Consider the following 17,548-nt stretch of genomic DNA (forward strand, 5'->3'; position numbering starts at 1 on the left):
TAGTTTTTATTACACTATTACATATTACCTGTAACATACTTGATTTTAGAGTTTAAATGTGTATTATTATTATTTAAAAGAAAAATATTACTAACAGCAAATATCAAAAATATTTCAGGCAAATACTTGCGCAACATCTAAGTTTTATTTCCGAACAACGATAAAAGTAAATTGTTTGTTATACGACCTGGCGTGTTTTATTTCATTGAAAATATGAAAACCCAATAGAAGATTTTCGTGTAACAAACTATAATTATTTTGTAAATATTTAGTATCCAAATAACAAAATATATTGATAAAATTCCAATATGTATAAAATAGTTTTTTTATCCTAACTTATTTTATTGGACTTAATGTTTAATTTTACATTTTTTAGGAACGATATATCGTATATTTTTTTTAACATCTCGATCATAATATCAAAAATAAACTAAAATTAAAATACACTTACGCTTTAGTTCCGACTTCACATGAGAGTTTTTCAGATTATTAAACATCCTTTTACAATCAATCATAAATCTACCATCCAATAAGAGTAAAGTTTATACCTGAAGAACTTACTTGCATCCCGAATTTCATACTCAATAGCTTTAACAACTCTTTCTAGCTCAATAATATATGCCTAAATACCTTCATCATCACTTCTAGTATCAAATATGACCTTGCCCGTGGTTTGATCCCAGGATTTCAGAATCTGTTTCGTGTGTCTGTCTTATGAGCTATTTAGACCAACGATCTAGATATATTTATAAATAATGAAAATTGTTGTTTTAGTGGACGAAATTCAAGTGGCATCGTACAAGATGCTGGGCTCCTTGTACACGCTGGGAACTGACGTGGGACTCACACATGACAGGAAATACCTTAAAACTGAAATAGAGCGACACAAACCAGCTCTGGTAAGTATAACATAATATGTATTGGTTTGCTATTTGGTAATCCAACTTTTGTATTGTTATATTTATAGCCTATTCCAATGGAAGTAGGAATAAAGATAAACAAACCTTAGATTTACGTTTTTCATGCGATTTGCTAATAACTCTGCTATATTGTGCAGTACTAAGAGTTTATGATACAACAATACTTTAATTTTACTTTTAAAATTCCGATGACAGTTTAATCGACGTTCAAAACGGCATTTTTTCGCAAATCCACAGTGAATATCATAGATTATTCAAGCTCTCGACCAATGATATCGCGTCAATTTGCTCAAATGTTGTTTATTTGGCTTTTTTTACTGTTGTGGTTGGAATAGAGTATACTGTTGACTAGCTAAGCTCCCCGTGCTTGATGCATACTACTTATCCTACCTAATTTACTTTATATATTACTACTATACTAGTACTATACTTTATTGGTTTTCACGGCAGTAAAACAACTCTACAAAATTTCGATTCAGTCGTACGTACAAACATAGATGTCAAAAAAAAAAAAAAACAATAATCTTATAAGCTAAATATCTAATAAGATAAAAATGCCCTGCGTAGAAGAAATAATCCACGTTTCACGGTTATTTTATTGTTGTTTTTTTTTTTTAATTATTTTCAACAGGGCTCATGCTTAGGAGCATTCAGTTCAACATTCCCTGTAGCTTACCTCGAGCCTCATCTCAATAAACACAATCAATTCTCTTTGCTGAACCGCATCGCTGACCACTCGCTTGAAGCACAAGGTAAGAACATTAGAATATACCAACGATTTTGAACCACTCAGATTATTAATTATCGTATATACCAAGACAAGACAAGAGTCGAGATGGCCCAGTGGTTAGAACTCGTACATCTTAACCGATGATTTCGGGTTCAAACCCAGGCAGGCACCACTGAATTTTCATGTGCATAATTTGTGTTTATAATTCATCTCGTGCTTGGCGGTGAAGGAAAACATCGTGAGGAAACCAGCATGTGTCTAATTTCAACGAAATTCAGCCACATGAGTATTCCACCAACCCGCATTGTAGCAGTGTGGTGGAATATGCTCCAAAACCTTCTCCTCACAGGGAGAGTTAGCCCAGCAGTAGGAAATTTACAGGCTGCTAATGTAAAAATGTAAATGTAATGTATACCAAGACAGACATTGTGACAAAATTATAAACGGGGACATTTATTTCGAATAGTTCATGTAATTGTGTAAGATTCCATGTTGAGATTCTTATTGGTAGTTAAATTATTTTTGAAACAAAACTGAATTCATCCATAATTTTTGTATTATATTTATTAAAAGATACATTTATCGACAGATATAATGGCGAAAATGGAGCAATCAATGCCGACTTTAGAGTCGATCCTCAATGAAGTTGATCACTTTGTTGAATCTGACAAAACTTACAGCGAAGCTCCGCACATAATTGATGTGGTTATGCCTTTACTGTGTTCGTATTTGCCATTCTGGTGGGCGCAAGGACCTGACAACGTAACACCAACCGCTGGGTGAGTTTGCTCTCATGTAAATGTTATTAACGTCATATATCTATTGGGTAGTTATAGAGCTTCAGATCCTGAGGTCGTTTCAATCTTAGGACAGACCAGAAGACAACAGAATAAGGAGTTATTCGGTTTTTATGTCAAGATAATCTCATTAGCATCTTGGAATTACAAAGTTGGGTCTGTCTCGCAAAACACGTCCAATCAACGGTCTTCTTAGGAACAGGCTCTGGAACATATACCACCTACCTAACCACTTCTGTATGCACTCAATAATCGAAAATATACATTTTCAAACGGCGCTTTAAATCATCTTACAGATGCACGCACTTAGCACATGATAAATTGGCGTTGCTACACGAATTTAAGTCCATAATCATTTTCGTTTTAAAATAATAATAATAATGTCATTGGTCGGCGGACCGGCAAGTGAGCCACCTGATGTCACCTATGTGGTCACCACTACCTATATACATTAGTGCTGTAAGAAATATTAACCATTCCTTACATTACCAACTTTGGGAGCTAAGATGTTATGTCCCTTATGCCTGCATTAAAACAGATTCACTCGCGTTTTAAGCCGGTACACAAAAAAACTAAATATTGCTGCTTGGCGGTAGAATATACGGATTTGCCCACAGCCCAACCGATCTAAGATTATGATTGACAAATTCTATTCATTGGGCCATCATAGTCCTAAGTGTAATACAAATTTAAGATTACTCTATTTAACTCTTAAAATTTTATATTTTTTTTAGTAATCACGTCACAATGGTGACCGCAGAACACATGAATCAACTATTGAAGAATGTTCTCAAACTTATCAAGAAGAACATCGGTAATGAGAACGCCCCTTGGATGACTCGTATCGCGACATACACGCAACAGATAATCATCAACAGCTCAGAGGAGCTATTGCGGGAGTCATTCTTACCACTAGCTGAGAGGGTCAGGAAGAGGACCGATAATATGTTCCACAAGGAGGAAAGCTTGAGAGGTTTTATAAAGGTTTGTTTTTAATCTTACGAATAATGTACTTTTTTCTCGTATTTAATCGGTTAGAAAATAAATGGTAACATGTTCATTAATATTCAATATCTTTGTGTATACACAATACAAATCCTAGGAACTTAACTTAGAAATTTTCTTAAACATTTCTAGTACTAGCTTGAAAAACGGAAAATACCTGATTTGAATTCTTTATAAAAATATATTTTCTTCCACTTTCAGTCATCAACCGACGATACGTCTCAAGTTGAATCCCAAATACAAGAAGACTGGCAGCTCCTCGTGCGAGACATCTACTCTTTCTATCCTTTGCTTATTAAGTATGTTGACCTGCAGAGAAACCACTGGTTGAGGAATAATGTACCAGGTGAGTTTATTTTACAACTTCAAGGTCACGATGGAAGGAGATGATAAAACAACGGTTTTAAGAAATTGTAAGTGCAAATTTAAAAAGCATATTAGCACAAGTTTATTTTATTTTGGTGTCTATTGTTTTGGTGCAACTCCTCGTAGAACCTATCAAATAAAATAAAGTGATTCAAATAATTTTCAAATGTTACATTCTGATTATAACAGAGGCGGAGGAGCTTTACAATCACGTGGCTGAAATATTCAACATTTGGTCCAAGAGTCAGTACTTCCTGAAAGAAGAGCAAAACTTCATATCGGCCAACGAAATCGACAACATGGTAAGACAAATTAAAATAATCTCTACTCTAATCACATTACGGACTATTTCCGAACGTTGTGTCCGCGATGTTAGTTGCTGATGTGACGTTTCATCTCGATGTGTACCATTTGTTAGTGAACAGTTTGATGTTGGTTTATTTTTTGTTAATTCTTTTCTTTTCTTTTTCCATTATAATAAGGTTCACTTTCGTTTGTCATGAATAGGTGTTGATAATGCCTACTGCAACTCGGAGAGTTACAACCGTTGTTGATGGGGCACCTCAAGGGGGCGGGAAGGTAAATGTGAATCTATTCTGTTTCTAACAATATTCTTCTTTATAACAATAATGTATTATTTTATCATTTCTTCTGTCTTCGAATTAATCAATTAATATTTTACAATTATAATATAATTTAAAAAAAGCCTCAGTGTATTAACTGATTGAATATAATACTAAATCGACATTTACCATAAGTATTGCCACATTAAATAAATTAATATTTATTAAAAAAAACCTTATTTCGTACTCTTGTGCAAAGAACATCTCACGCTTTTTAATCTTGCGTAAAACCACAGTAGTTAGTGCATAATTATTCGTAGCGTCGTCTAAATCACATATGACTAATCCTGCGCTTTTAACTTAAATTATTTGGTAAGTCAATAGATTTAACCATTAATTAAGAACATGATTTTTGTATGTTATTGTCTTTAATACGCTTAGATAACTAAATATATGAATACAATTCTAGCTTATAATTTATTTATTTTTTATAATTTGAAAAAAAAAAACGGACTGTAAATTTCCTACTATTGGACAAAGGTCTCCACTAAGGTTAGATTAGGAGCGTAACTTGGGTAGGTACAATAAATAGTCTACAGCTGACCAGCGAAACTTGGGGAGTGAACCAGTTACTACAGGCCAATGGTACATAACATTTAATTTCCCAAGATTGATTGCGCATTCTTGAAGTTGGGAATGGTTAATGTTTCTGACAACACCGATATATGTGAGGTGAAGATGAGGTGAAACATTTGCCCGTCATTGAAAAATGTGAAAACCTTGGGAATGGCCACCGTGAGATACTGACCGACTTCACGGTGGCCATTCCCAAGGGAGACTAGTTAACAGTGGAGTAAATATTGTAGTGCACACGTTTATGCAATCCCGCTTAATACCACTCTCTATTTCTTTACCTGATAATCCAATGCGATGGTAAATCTGACACAACTGGAGAGACTTCAGGTGCAGGACCAACGGCGTTACGAGAATTTCAAAGCAAGAGAGCGTAAGCGCTACAAAGCTCCGCGATGATGTTGAAAAAATCATGATCCGAAACAACTCACTCACTTGTTGGTTTGTTGTTGTTGTTGTTGGTGAAAAAACGTGGACCTGAATACAATAGCTAAACCGCTAAAGGAGATACTATTATCATACACTACTAAATTTCGCCTTAAAGGAAACCATAATAGAATTTAAAAAAAAAAATGTATTTCATACCTAAATATCGTATATCAGATTATTGTGACTATTATTAAACAAGTAATATAATAACTAATTAAAATAATTTAATAAATCAATCGCAAAATAAAAACCAATTTTCACATTGAAATATTGTATGAACGTATTCATTCAAATCTTGCAGAAAAAGAAAAAGCACCGCGACAAGAAACGCGACAAAGATAAGGAGGTCCAAGCGTCGCTCATGGTTGCTTGTTTGAAGAGGTTGCTGCCAGTTGGTCTCAATCTCTTTGCTGGTAGAGAACAGGAGCTTGTTCAACATTGCAAAGATCGTTTCTTGAAGGTAAGTAAAATATATTCTCAATGTTTATCTTCTCGTGTCTTCATCTTCTCTTCAATATTCTCTAATTACTAATGGACATACTTACTGTCATAGTCTTGCCCGAAATCAAAATATATGTACTTTATTACACATACAATTAAATATAAAGATTCTACCAAGTTTTTCATTGCACAGAAAATGTCTGAACAAGACGTCGCGGAGTTTGCGAAAACGCAGCTAACGTTGCCTGATAAGATCGACCCTGCGGACGAGATGTCCTGGCAACATTACCTCTACAGCAAACTTGGGTCGAAGAGCAAAACTACCGTCACCATGGAGACATCCGAGAACAAAGCCAAGATCATAGACGACACGGTGGAACGAATCGTGGCTATGAGCAAAGTACTCTTCGGTTTGCATATGGTAAGTTATTCTATAATTATAAACTCTTGGTAGTTTTTTTCTAAACATATCACAAATTAAACGATCGATAGAATTTTAACGAATTCAGAATTAACGTCGGATGAAGTAAAAGTATCGTCTGAAAAAAGAAATGGGGATAAATTTTGATTAAAAATTACAAACAATTGGATCAATAATAATTTTTGGTTATTGAGATAGTACTCAATTACGCTCATAGAGACTTTTTAGATTTGTAGCATGTGTATTAAAATTGACACTGAAACTTTTTTGACCATTGCAACATAGTTTGGTTTAGGTCCTACAAAAAGTCCTATCATTATTCGTATAGTTACATTAGCTGAATCATGGGTACCGTTACATTTTACTTAGTGGTAGAGCTTTTTGAAAGCCCGTCTGGGTAGAGAATACCCCTCATGCCATACTTAGTATCGTTATGTTCCGGTTTGAAGGGCGAATGAACCAGTGTAACTACAGGCGCAAGGGACATAACATCTTAGACCCCTAGGTTGGTGGTGCATTGGCAATGTAAAGAATGGTTAATATTTCTTACAACGCCAATGTCTATGGAGTGTGGTCACCATTTACCAACAGTGGGCCATTTGTCTGTCCGCCTACCTGTACTATAAAATAAAACCGTGTTAAGTTAAAGACTAGGTGACTGGGTATCTGACGGATAGGTACTTAGAATAACGACTGGATATATTTATTTATATTATTTTTTTGTATTTTATCCAAAATTCACGTTTAGATTGATCATCCACAACAAATGAGTAAAAACGTATATCGTTCCGTGGTTTCGATACAACGTAAGCGCGCCGTCATCGCCTGCTTCAGGCAGACCTCTCTTCATTCTTTGCCAAGGTTTATAAGAAATATCGTGTGTGTTTTGGTGTTTACATAACAAAACATTTAGTTTTATGTTGATATTTTTTACAGTTTGATGTTTACTGCTGAATTTTTAAATAAACATCGATATTATATTAATTTAATATTATTATTCGTCTATTATTTAGACGATTATTATAATATTGTGTGCAAACATTTTTGCATGTTTTTCTTTGGACCTTTTGGTCTTCGCCTGCATTGACCAATATTTGTGAAAACTGGTACACTTTTGTTTTCAGACATAAAACTAGGCATTGGTGTTTTTGACAATAATAAAAAGGGTAACAGTAAATTTAAGCTTAGTTTGGTAATAATTAAAAGTTAATTTTAACCTAATAATAAGTAAAATGCATGCTGCTTTGGACTAACAAGGCCACAAAGCCGAAACAACGTTCGAATAACTGGAAAAGAATTCTTTGCGCTGCGAGGAAAAGAGCGGCGATCGCATGTTTAAGATCTAGACACCTTTATAAAATCAGTCGGTAAGGACATGCAAATAAATGATTGGATTGGTTGCGGACAATCAGCACTTTAGTCTAGAAAATTCTAAAAAAAATTAGTAAGACAACCGTGTAATGATAAAGTGAATATACGTTATGTTTTATTAACGGAAAACTTAATGCTGTTAAATATAAAGAGTACGATTGGGCCGCTCTGTTGGTATAAAGAAAACCTCATTTCAGTAGGTTTCTCTCTTTGCGGTGCCAACAATTCCATAGCGATGTAATTTATATATATGATGAATGATATTATAATTAAAGAGCCATATCATTTAGATTCAGGTATAGAGAGCTGACATTATTTATCTGTATTCAAAGGATCACTAATAGTTAAAAGGTGACGATTAGTCAAACGCTGTTTGTGCAAAATATTAAAAGATACCATGGTATTTCTTTGCAATTCTTCGTAACTTTCATAAAAAAAAAATATTTCTATTGATTATGTTTTTTTTATAATACTATTTCCCAGACATCGAGCATGTAACATTTTCGCCAGAACGTATTACGAATTGTGGCTGGAAGAGGAAAACATAGGGCAAGAAGTTATGATAGAAGATTTAACTGTAAGTTCTGCTTAAAATATTCTATAAATCCACATTTCAAATTCTACTTAAACAATACTGTTAAGAGTTTTTTGGTAAATGTTCTAGTATTCTAGTGCCCAAATATTACAACTACTATGTAAATTATAATTAACATTTACAGCAATCATTCGAAGACGCGGAATTGAAGAAGACTGATGTGGTAGAAGAAGAAGGCAAGCCGGATCCTCTCACTCAGCTGGTTACGACATTCTGCCGCGGTGCTATGACTGAACGATCGGGCGCCCTTCAGGTGACCGAAATTAAAATATAACGTCAATGTTTAACGTAACGTCAATAATTTTCAAAACATAGTTTCTGTTTTGACTTATATAACTCAGTACCAGACTTTAAAGATGTTTCAATATTTTTTGTTGGAATCGTAATACAGTAGAATTTTTCTAAGTTAGTCTTATATTTGACCCAGTTTCGAATTTAATTAATCACATAGGCTTTATTTTAACTTTACTTAAAATAATAATAAAATCTTTTTTACTCTCAAAGAATAAAATATCTTTTGTATAATTTGCAGGAAGATCCTCTCTATATGTCATACGCTCACATAATTGCAAAATCTTGCGGTGAGGAAGAGGAAGAAGGCGGTGAGGAAGAAGAAAGTGGTGGGGGTGAAGCAGAGGCGGGTGAAGATGAAGGTGGTGCTAGTATCCATGTGAGATTCGTGTTCCTATTTTATTATTAATTTTCAATATATTTTTAATTCGTTACAATTAATTCAACAATACTAATTGATCAGCCAGTACGTTTAGACAATGAACACCACTGAGTTTTCGTATGCTTAATTCTTTATATAATTTATTACATGCAGAAAACTATGGATACATATATGGTATGTAAGAAGATATATATAATATAGAATAGGCTTTCTTATACTCTTAAATGAGTAATATAAAAAAAAAACATAATCACTTTGTTCCAAATTGACCAGTTATATAAACCTATACTCAGTTATTGATAGTCAACGTAAACCTACTTTCTATGTGGAAAAATAGTACCTAGAACTGAGAAGAAGCAACGTTTTCTTTAAACTTGCAAACAAATGTCAATATCCCCAGGAACAAGAGATGGAAAAGCAGAAGCTGCTGTTCCACCAGGCGCGACTCGCCAACCGCGGCGTGGCGGAGATGGTGTTGCTGCACATCTCGGCCTCCAAGGGTGTGCCCAGCGAAATGGTCATGAAGACGCTGCAGCTCGGCATCTCCATCCTGCGTGGCGGAAACATCGACATACAGATGGTGAGATCCCGGCATTGACACTTACTGGAAAGTCAGGACCTGACTCTGAATCCCGGTCCTCTGAGTCATGAGCCTAACTTGGCAAGATTTCAAACTAAAAACAAATTTTAAATGTCTTGCAATTCCAAAAAAAAAGTATTAATGTATAGAAAAAAAAAAAAACAATTAATGGTAGGGCTTGGTACCATTAATTGGTACCAAGCCTGTCTGGGTCAGATATTCTACTACTAAAAACCAATACTCACTATTATTGTTCTCCCATATACAAAAAAAAATTGTAGGACGTTATTTTACCGATGCACAAATAAATTTTCCGAACTGTCTTCATATTTCGTCATTATTTTTTGACATCGAAGAAAGTGTTACGTACCTAAACACAATAATAATTTTATTTAATCTTTCCTCAGTGTTTATTATTTACAAACAAGTTTATCTTATTGATTCAGCTTCTGGAAAAACGATTCTTGTAGAGATTTTCTTTCAAAATCTGAAATCTAGTGTACGATCTTACTTAAAAACTTCCAGGGTATGCTTAACCATCTGAAAGACAAGAAAGACGTGGGCTTCTTCACGTCCATCGCTGGTCTTATGAACTCCTGTTCAGTTTTGGACTTGGATGCCTTCGAAAGGAATACTAAAGCTGAAGGTTGGTACTTGGCTAATATTTTGTATCTCTTGTCATAAAAAAGTTCTACATAAAGACATCTTACTATTTATTTGAAATTAATGGAAGACTTGAATAATATTAAAAAAAAAAAAATATTGGACAACATCCCATATATTACTCTGATCCCAATGTAAGTAGCTAAAGCACTTGTGTTATGGAAAATTAGAAGTAACGACGGTACCACAAACACCCAGACCCTAGATAACATAGAAAACTTGAAAAAAAATCGAACGCGGGACCTCGAAGTGGCATACCCATGAAAACCAGTGTACACAACTCGACCACGGAGGTCGTCAAAACAATCTACAAATCAAAATTAAAAATATGCAAAGATGCTAGCGGTATTTCCTCTTTAACTAGTCAAAAATACATATATAAATTTCCATTTTAAATTGTTCTTAATATTAATAACGCAATTAACATATTGTACAATACCTAATGTTGAATTATGTACTCTAATTAGTTTGCATATGTTCCTATACGGAACAACTTTTACATTGTACTATATCAAAAGCTTTCAACTGGCGACAATCACAACCATACTAAAACCCAATCAGATACTCGAACGAATATAATACGAACAAAAGTAAGCATTATTTTTTATACCAATTGCTTATGTCAACATTTTTTTAGGGTTGGGAGTTGGTCTCGAAGGCGCGGCCGGAGAAAAAAACATGCACGATGCGGAGTTTACTTGTGCACTATTCCGATTTATACAACTTACTTGTGAAGGTCACAATTTGGGTGAGTATCGAACCTCTGCAGATAGACTATACACATTTTTCATAGATTATTAGAATATGAGATGAGATCTTTATATACTTAATTCGTGTTATCATATTGTATTTCTTGGTATGCCATAAAAGTTACTTAGAATTTTACTCCGTGGTAAAGTTTTGGGCAGGAATCACCCGCTCGTCAGATATTCCACCGCTAAGCAGCAATTGCAGCAGAATGGTTTATATTTAAACAGGACGCCAATGTTTATGGGCATTGATGACACTCACCATCAGGCTTAATAGCTAGTACGCCATCCATTTTAATTATATATATATTGCCATAAAAATAAGGTATTTTTCTCAATCGTAGAATTTTAAAATATACACGTTAATTTCGATCAGAAATATTAAATGACTTTTAAGCTTTGATCTGCTTTTCTTTTTTTCTTTGCTGAAGATTTATATTTCATATCCATTACAGAGTGGCAGAACTATCTCCGAACCCAAGCCGGTAACACGACCACCGTGAACGTTGTCATTTGTACTGTCGACTACCTGCTACGTCTACAGGAGTCTATCATGGACTTCTACTGGCACTATTCAAGCAAGGTATTTTATTATATATTTCTTATCAATTTTAGCTGAGCGACACCAGAGATATTCCCTCACCATTATATGCTGATTAAACCGCTATCCGACATGACAGCAGCGAGATCAGGTTAGATCGACGATTTGATTCGTTTTCCGAGGCACGGGAGTGTGAGACTGCTAATTTTTTAACGCCTAATAGAGTCATCACAATACGCCATATCTTCTAAATTTTTCGAAGATTTACCGAACCAGTCATAAGTACGACAGCAGATTGACAAGTTTGAACAAATTATTTCGCGTTTGTTATTGGAGTTTGGTTTTGAAACAAAACATAAAGTTTTGTAAATCATTTATTATTTGTCGTCATTTCAAAATTTCTGATAAACATATTTGTATTATTTAACAGGAATTAATAGATCCAGCCGGTAAAGCGAATTTCTTCAAAGCGATAGGCGTGGCGTCGCAAGTGTTCAACACACTCACTGAAGTCATCCAAGGTCCATGTACGCAGAATCAACAGGCTCTAGCACATTCGAGGTATAAATAATTATCAATCAAAAGACCGTCATTACTAAAACAGTCTCTTTCTATCAGGTCAAGTCAAATTATCAGCCTAGTAATTGACTGCACACACACACACATACATTATCAAGTTTTCTTTACAGATCTTTAAATTATTATCATTTTTCAATAAATATGATAACATAACTACTGCTTGTGATATTAAATACATAGTTATTCACTAGGTTATGGGACGCAGTTGGTGGTTTCCTGTTTCTCTTCTCACACATGCAAGACAAGCTTTCGAAGCATTCCTCACAAGTGGATCTTCTGAAGGAACTTCTCAACTTGCAAAAGGACATGATCACCATGATGCTGTCTATGCTTGAAGGAAATGTTGTGAATGGTAAGAATAATAACACAGTTTTCTATTTAGGGTGCACTTCTTCGAATCAGTCTCTTCTCTACGCTAATTCACTGTGGGTTTCAGCGTACACTTTCCAAAAACTTTTCCGCAGAGATTTCGAGCAAGGCAAACAATACCCAAAAAATGCAGTGTTACTTCTTCAAATACTCAACCAGTCCATTCAGCCACAATTATTTCATGAATTCTATGTTCAAAATAACTTAAGAGTATAGAAGATTAGATGTTGCCGCTCATTATACTCGTATTCACAGAAATGTCTTTAATTCCAGGTACTATTGGTAAGCAAATGGTAGACACACTGGTCGAATCCGCCTCAAATGTAGAATTAATCCTGAAGTACTTCGATATGTTCCTGAAACTGAAAGATCTGACGTCAAGTGCCAGTTTCAAGGAAATTGACACCAACAGCGACGGCTGGGTTCTGCCTAAGGACTTCAAAGAAAAAATGGAACAACAGAAGAGTTATACGCCGTAAGTTACAAAGCATTTTAAACAGTTATATAATTAATAATTTAAAGTACGGAACTTCATAAATACCAATTTTCTCTCATATACAAAAGTAGATTGGAGATATTAAGGTCAAATATATGTAATTGTTAAGTGGGCGGGCAAATTGGCCACCTAATGGTAGACCGCTGCCCTTAGACACTTGTACTGCAAGAAATATTTATCATTCTTTACACAAACAATGCGCCACCTAAGGAACTATTATTATTATTTACGTTGTTTCTGTACTTACACTGGCTCACTCACCTTTCTAACCGAAACAAAACAATACTAAGTATTGCTGTTTGGCGGTAGAATTCTTCTCGCTGGAGGCTGCTTTCCGAAACGGTGGTAGGTATGGTGGTATTTTAATATCGACGATTCAAAAACGCTTCATTGTGAAGTTTACTTGAATAAAATTGATTTGATTTGATTTGAATATCTGATGATGGGTGGTACCTACCCAGACGGGATTGCAAAGCCGTACCGCTAAGTCGACTCTTGTATTAATATCGTTACCTACCTTACCTTTTAATGTAGGAGTAAACATTATGCCAATAATTTTCAATTTCTCTTACAGTGAAGAAATAGAGTTCTTGTTAGCTTGCTGCGAAATCAACCACGACGGCAAACTTGACTACGTCGGATTCTGTGATCGTTTCCACGAGCCGGCTAAAGAAATCGGCTTCAATCTTGCCGTTCTACTCACCAACTTATCGGAGCATATGCCCAATGAGCCAAGGTAAGACTTTAATACCCATTTTCTTATTCAAGGATATGCATCCAATTTTTGACATTAAAAAAATGCGTTTCATTTAAATCTCCCTGTATTCAGGTTAGCTCGCTTCCTCGAGACGGCTGGTTCCGTCCTGAACTACTTCGAGCCATTCCTCGGTCGTATCGAAATCATGGGAGGATCCAAGCGCATCGAGCGTGTCTACTTTGAAATCAAGGAATCAAACATCGAACAGTGGGAGAAACCCCAAATCAAGGTACAAAAAAATACAGAGGGTATTTTGATCAACATATATATCCATTATAGCGCTGATTCATGTCATTGTTTGTACAGCCATCCCAATAGAGACTATAGAAAGCTGTTATTGTGAAGTGTTTGATCGACTCGACGTTTTCACATTACGTATTTCTACTCCATTTCCAATGATTTTCATCTGCCCTCGTGTTTCAGGAGTCGAAGCGTGCGTTCTTCTACAGCATCGTGACGGAGGGCGGCGACAAGGAGAAGCTGGAGGCCTTCGTCAACTTCTGCGAGGACGCCATCTTCGAGATGACGCACGCGTCCGGCCTAATGGCGGCCGGGGAGGACGCCGTCGGGGGGCCCAAGCATCGGGAGGCCTACCATGTGTACATGGGGGACGACGAGGAGGAACGGTGAGATCGGGAATCATCGACGGCGGGAGCTCTACTACGAAGTTTCAAAACGTAGTCACGAGAGTGCCAAATAATTCTAATTAAATTACTTCAAATCAATTTAAAATATATTATGTTGTATTATGCCGCTCGTTTGTAAGAGTGAATTCAATAACTGAAATATTTTATCCAACTAAGTATTTCAAGCATTTAAAGATAAAAATAACTTCCTAACAGAGCTGGAAAAGATCCAATCCGTCGCGGTTACCAGTCCGTTAAGGATGGCATCTCAGCGGCATTTTCGTCATTATCACCATCGAACCTAAAGGCGAAAATGGCGGACCTTCAACAGATGCCTCCGTCGGAACTCTTCATTGGCTTCTTCAAACTTTTCTTCTACTTCTTCTATTATATCGGATACGGTTTTGTAGTCGTCATCAGGTGAGTTTGGTTCTTAATTCTTTAAATATAAGGTTTAAAATTGATTCAAATAATAATAATGGTTGTCTCATTTCACGCAACTTTCTCGGTGCACAGTCATTGGTAAAAAATCATATTTCATTTGATGATTTTGTAAGAAATTTGCACCTTATTTAATCAATTATATTTTTGGCACTTCTCTTTGATTTTATCACACGCAACATATATAAGTCGATATGTTAGCTGCATAGCGATGTGGACGTTGTCAAATCCATCTTGACCCGTTGTACGATTGTTACCGAATATTAGAAAAAAAAAAAATGTTTACTGCTCAGATTTTTAAAGCTTTCTCGTTCTTTAGCCAAGGAAGAGTTTTTATTATATTTTATTAATTGTTAATGGTGCTTAGTTGCTGTTTTAATTTATTTAATAACGTGATCTGTTTTTTTTTTCTTTTTGCTAGCGTTATTTTTGTTTTAAGTGGATAGCTTTCATTTCTTAACGTTTCAAATTACATTATATCAAAAGACTCTTTTAAAATGATATTAATATCTAACATAAAAGTCAACGTTCTATTAATCTATTTAAGCTATTTTATCAATAAAATTATAAAGGTTTTCAAAGAAAGGAGATTCACTATTTCCCCGTAAGTCGTGACGTAACGCCCGCGTGACGTGCCCAGGTACGTGTTCGGCGTGCTGCTGGGCCTCATGCGCGGCCCGCAGAGCGACGACACGCCGCCCGAGCCCACGGAGGAGGAGAAAATCGGTCAGTTGAAGCTCTCCCTCGCACACGCACACTCGCACGCACTGCGAGCCGCGCCCGCAAGTAAGACACGCACGCACACACGCACGCGCACGGGCTGCCGCGCCGGAGGACGCACTAACCACACCACTGTACCGATAGAATACCTAGACATCATTAATTCATCCAGCTCACAGAAGAGTGTGTCGTTATTCCATTTGATTGGAATCGAAGCGTTGTGTTTTAATAAAACAATGTAAGGAAGAGGATTTTGCAAGCAATTATGACCGGCCGTCTGCCGGAAACTAATCCTTGGAATAATTTTACAGTCGCAATATTTTCCCAGCAATCTTCGAGTTTTTTGAAGCGACATTATTCCAAGTAGTCATAGATACATTTAATACAAAATGTATCGGTGACAAATGTCACATTTGTTCTCACAGACGATGAATTATAGAGATATCATAATGAGAGAGAATAAGAAACATTTAACCGATCATCGAGCTAAGCTGCTACGCAGGTTTTGCGATTTAATTAACATATGTTTGAAATAACCGTTTAAAACTATGAATTTTAATTTTAACATTTTATTTTGTTAACATTTATTTGTCTAAACGCGCCTGAAACAACATTAATATGCACATCAATACGTCAACAAGGTATGTAAATGGGTCAAGAAAGAAAAGAGAAAAACTTTGTCATCCATAATAATTAGGATAAGTAATGATTGCTATGTAAATATTTTATTTCGTCTTAAAAGTTTGGCATAGCACACACATACGAGACACACATGCACGCATAAATTCTCTTACACACAAAAAAACTCGCACTACACACACACAAGTACATTTTTATGACACCACAGGTTACTTTATTTTTCTTTTAGTGATTATCTTCATAAATTCGTTTCAAATTGTGCTTAATATCACAAACGCTTAAATAAAATTTCACGCACTAAAACGGATTGTAATTTTTTTATTGAGAGTATTGCAGTGAGGTTTTGCATTAAAATTATTAATATATATTCAAGTAAGCAGTACTGTACTGAAAATCAATAATAATTTTAAGAAAGAACTTATGTTATCGTATGTTTAAATATCAATCTTGGTATATCTGATGGTTATAAATAAATTTCGGTACGGTTTTTTTTTATAACATAAGCGGGTCACCTGATGATAAGTGGTCACCATCACGCATAGACTCTGGTGCTGTAAGATATATTAATTACTCTTTAGATAGCCAATGCGTTACTGACTTTGGCAACTTTACTGGCTCATTCGCCCTACAAACCAGAACACAGAAATACTTAGTATTGATTTTGGTGGTAGAATATCTTATGAGTGAGTGGTATCTACACAGACGGGCTTTCAAAAAGCGCTATGACGAAGTAAAAGTTTCACCGAGTACCATATATATTGTAAATAATATTTTAAAAGAAAAGATTTTTATAAATACCAATTTTTATGGCCATTAGTTGAACGGTGTACTATTATATTAATAGAATTAAATACCTTCTACATGTTACGAGATGCAACTTTCAAGGAGGTCTCAAACAGATATACCAAGATCTATTTTATATATGAGATAGATCCATACTTTTCGCAATAAACCAATGGATCGATATTGAAATTCTGATTTATGTAGGTCCTGTTCGGCATCTACCAGCTTTACCACCAGCGGACGATACTGGACAAATGCAAGTCTCTGCATTCGGTCTGGATATCACTAAAGAAGACAATGGCCAGTAAGTTTTTTCTAAAAAACTCACCACCATTTTATAAGTTTGTCGAAATGAGTTTTATAGCAGAAGATTAGATAAGCAGACAAAAGTTTGGCAGATTTTTCGACCCGATACGATGCTCCAGACTGACGTTCTCGACGATGAAGACGCACTACAGAAAATAATTCTAGTCCTTATTAAATTCGTTCAGCTCATTTCATCTGGAATCGGTGTTGTGTGTTATGTAATACCGCAGGAAAAAGTATTTGACCGACTTTTACGGCGTGAATGATACAGCCCTTCTTGGAAATGTCTTTCTGGTGGGCTAGTCGCCACCATACAGTTGTTGAGGTGTTACTAATTATGACATTGGTGTATTCG

General features: G+C 35.5%; 1 protein-coding gene across 32 annotated transcripts in view; it reads left to right on the forward strand.

Annotated features, from left to right (window-relative positions):
* LOC113392068 (ryanodine receptor) overlaps positions 1 to 17,548 on the forward strand; it is a 125,255-nt gene that overhangs the window by 100,617 nt on the left and 7,090 nt on the right. For 13 of the 32 annotated variants that reach the window (XM_026628311.2, XM_064219290.1, XM_064219292.1 and 10 more), the window contains 26 exons: positions 775 to 899; positions 1,552 to 1,672; positions 2,240 to 2,429; positions 3,182 to 3,431; positions 3,654 to 3,798; positions 4,008 to 4,120; positions 4,326 to 4,397; positions 5,745 to 5,903; positions 6,078 to 6,305; positions 7,054 to 7,166; positions 8,160 to 8,253; positions 8,396 to 8,524; positions 8,804 to 8,941; positions 9,345 to 9,524; positions 10,050 to 10,170; positions 10,825 to 10,935; positions 11,392 to 11,519; positions 11,908 to 12,038; positions 12,248 to 12,408; positions 12,699 to 12,900; positions 13,496 to 13,657; positions 13,751 to 13,907; positions 14,102 to 14,304; positions 14,521 to 14,724; positions 15,386 to 15,531; positions 17,092 to 17,191. In XM_026628311.2, the coding sequence (XP_026484096.1) occupies positions 775 to 899; positions 1,552 to 1,672; positions 2,240 to 2,429; positions 3,182 to 3,431; positions 3,654 to 3,798; positions 4,008 to 4,120; positions 4,326 to 4,397; positions 5,745 to 5,903; positions 6,078 to 6,305; positions 7,054 to 7,166; positions 8,160 to 8,253; positions 8,396 to 8,524; positions 8,804 to 8,941; positions 9,345 to 9,524; positions 10,050 to 10,170; positions 10,825 to 10,935; positions 11,392 to 11,519; positions 11,908 to 12,038; positions 12,248 to 12,408; positions 12,699 to 12,900; positions 13,496 to 13,657; positions 13,751 to 13,907; positions 14,102 to 14,304; positions 14,521 to 14,724; positions 15,386 to 15,531; positions 17,092 to 17,191 (3,883 nt within the window). Of the gene's footprint in view, positions 1 to 774; positions 900 to 1,551; positions 1,673 to 2,239; positions 2,430 to 3,181; positions 3,432 to 3,653; positions 3,799 to 4,007; positions 4,121 to 4,325; positions 4,398 to 5,744; positions 5,904 to 6,077; positions 6,306 to 7,053; positions 7,167 to 7,562; positions 7,673 to 8,159; positions 8,254 to 8,395; positions 8,525 to 8,803; positions 8,942 to 9,097; positions 9,119 to 9,344; positions 9,525 to 10,049; positions 10,171 to 10,824; positions 10,936 to 11,391; positions 11,520 to 11,907; positions 12,039 to 12,247; positions 12,409 to 12,698; positions 12,901 to 13,495; positions 13,658 to 13,750; positions 13,908 to 14,101; positions 14,305 to 14,520; positions 14,725 to 15,385; positions 15,532 to 17,091; positions 17,192 to 17,548 lie in introns of all 32 variants that reach the window. The other 19 variants (XM_026628324.2, XM_064219300.1, XM_064219293.1 and 16 more) reach the window with 5 other exon arrangements.

The sequence above is a fragment of the Vanessa tameamea genome, chromosome 27 (genome assembly GCF_037043105.1).
Source record: "Vanessa tameamea isolate UH-Manoa-2023 chromosome 27, ilVanTame1 primary haplotype, whole genome shotgun sequence".
NCBI classification, from domain to species: domain Eukaryota; kingdom Metazoa; phylum Arthropoda; class Insecta; order Lepidoptera; family Nymphalidae; genus Vanessa; species Vanessa tameamea.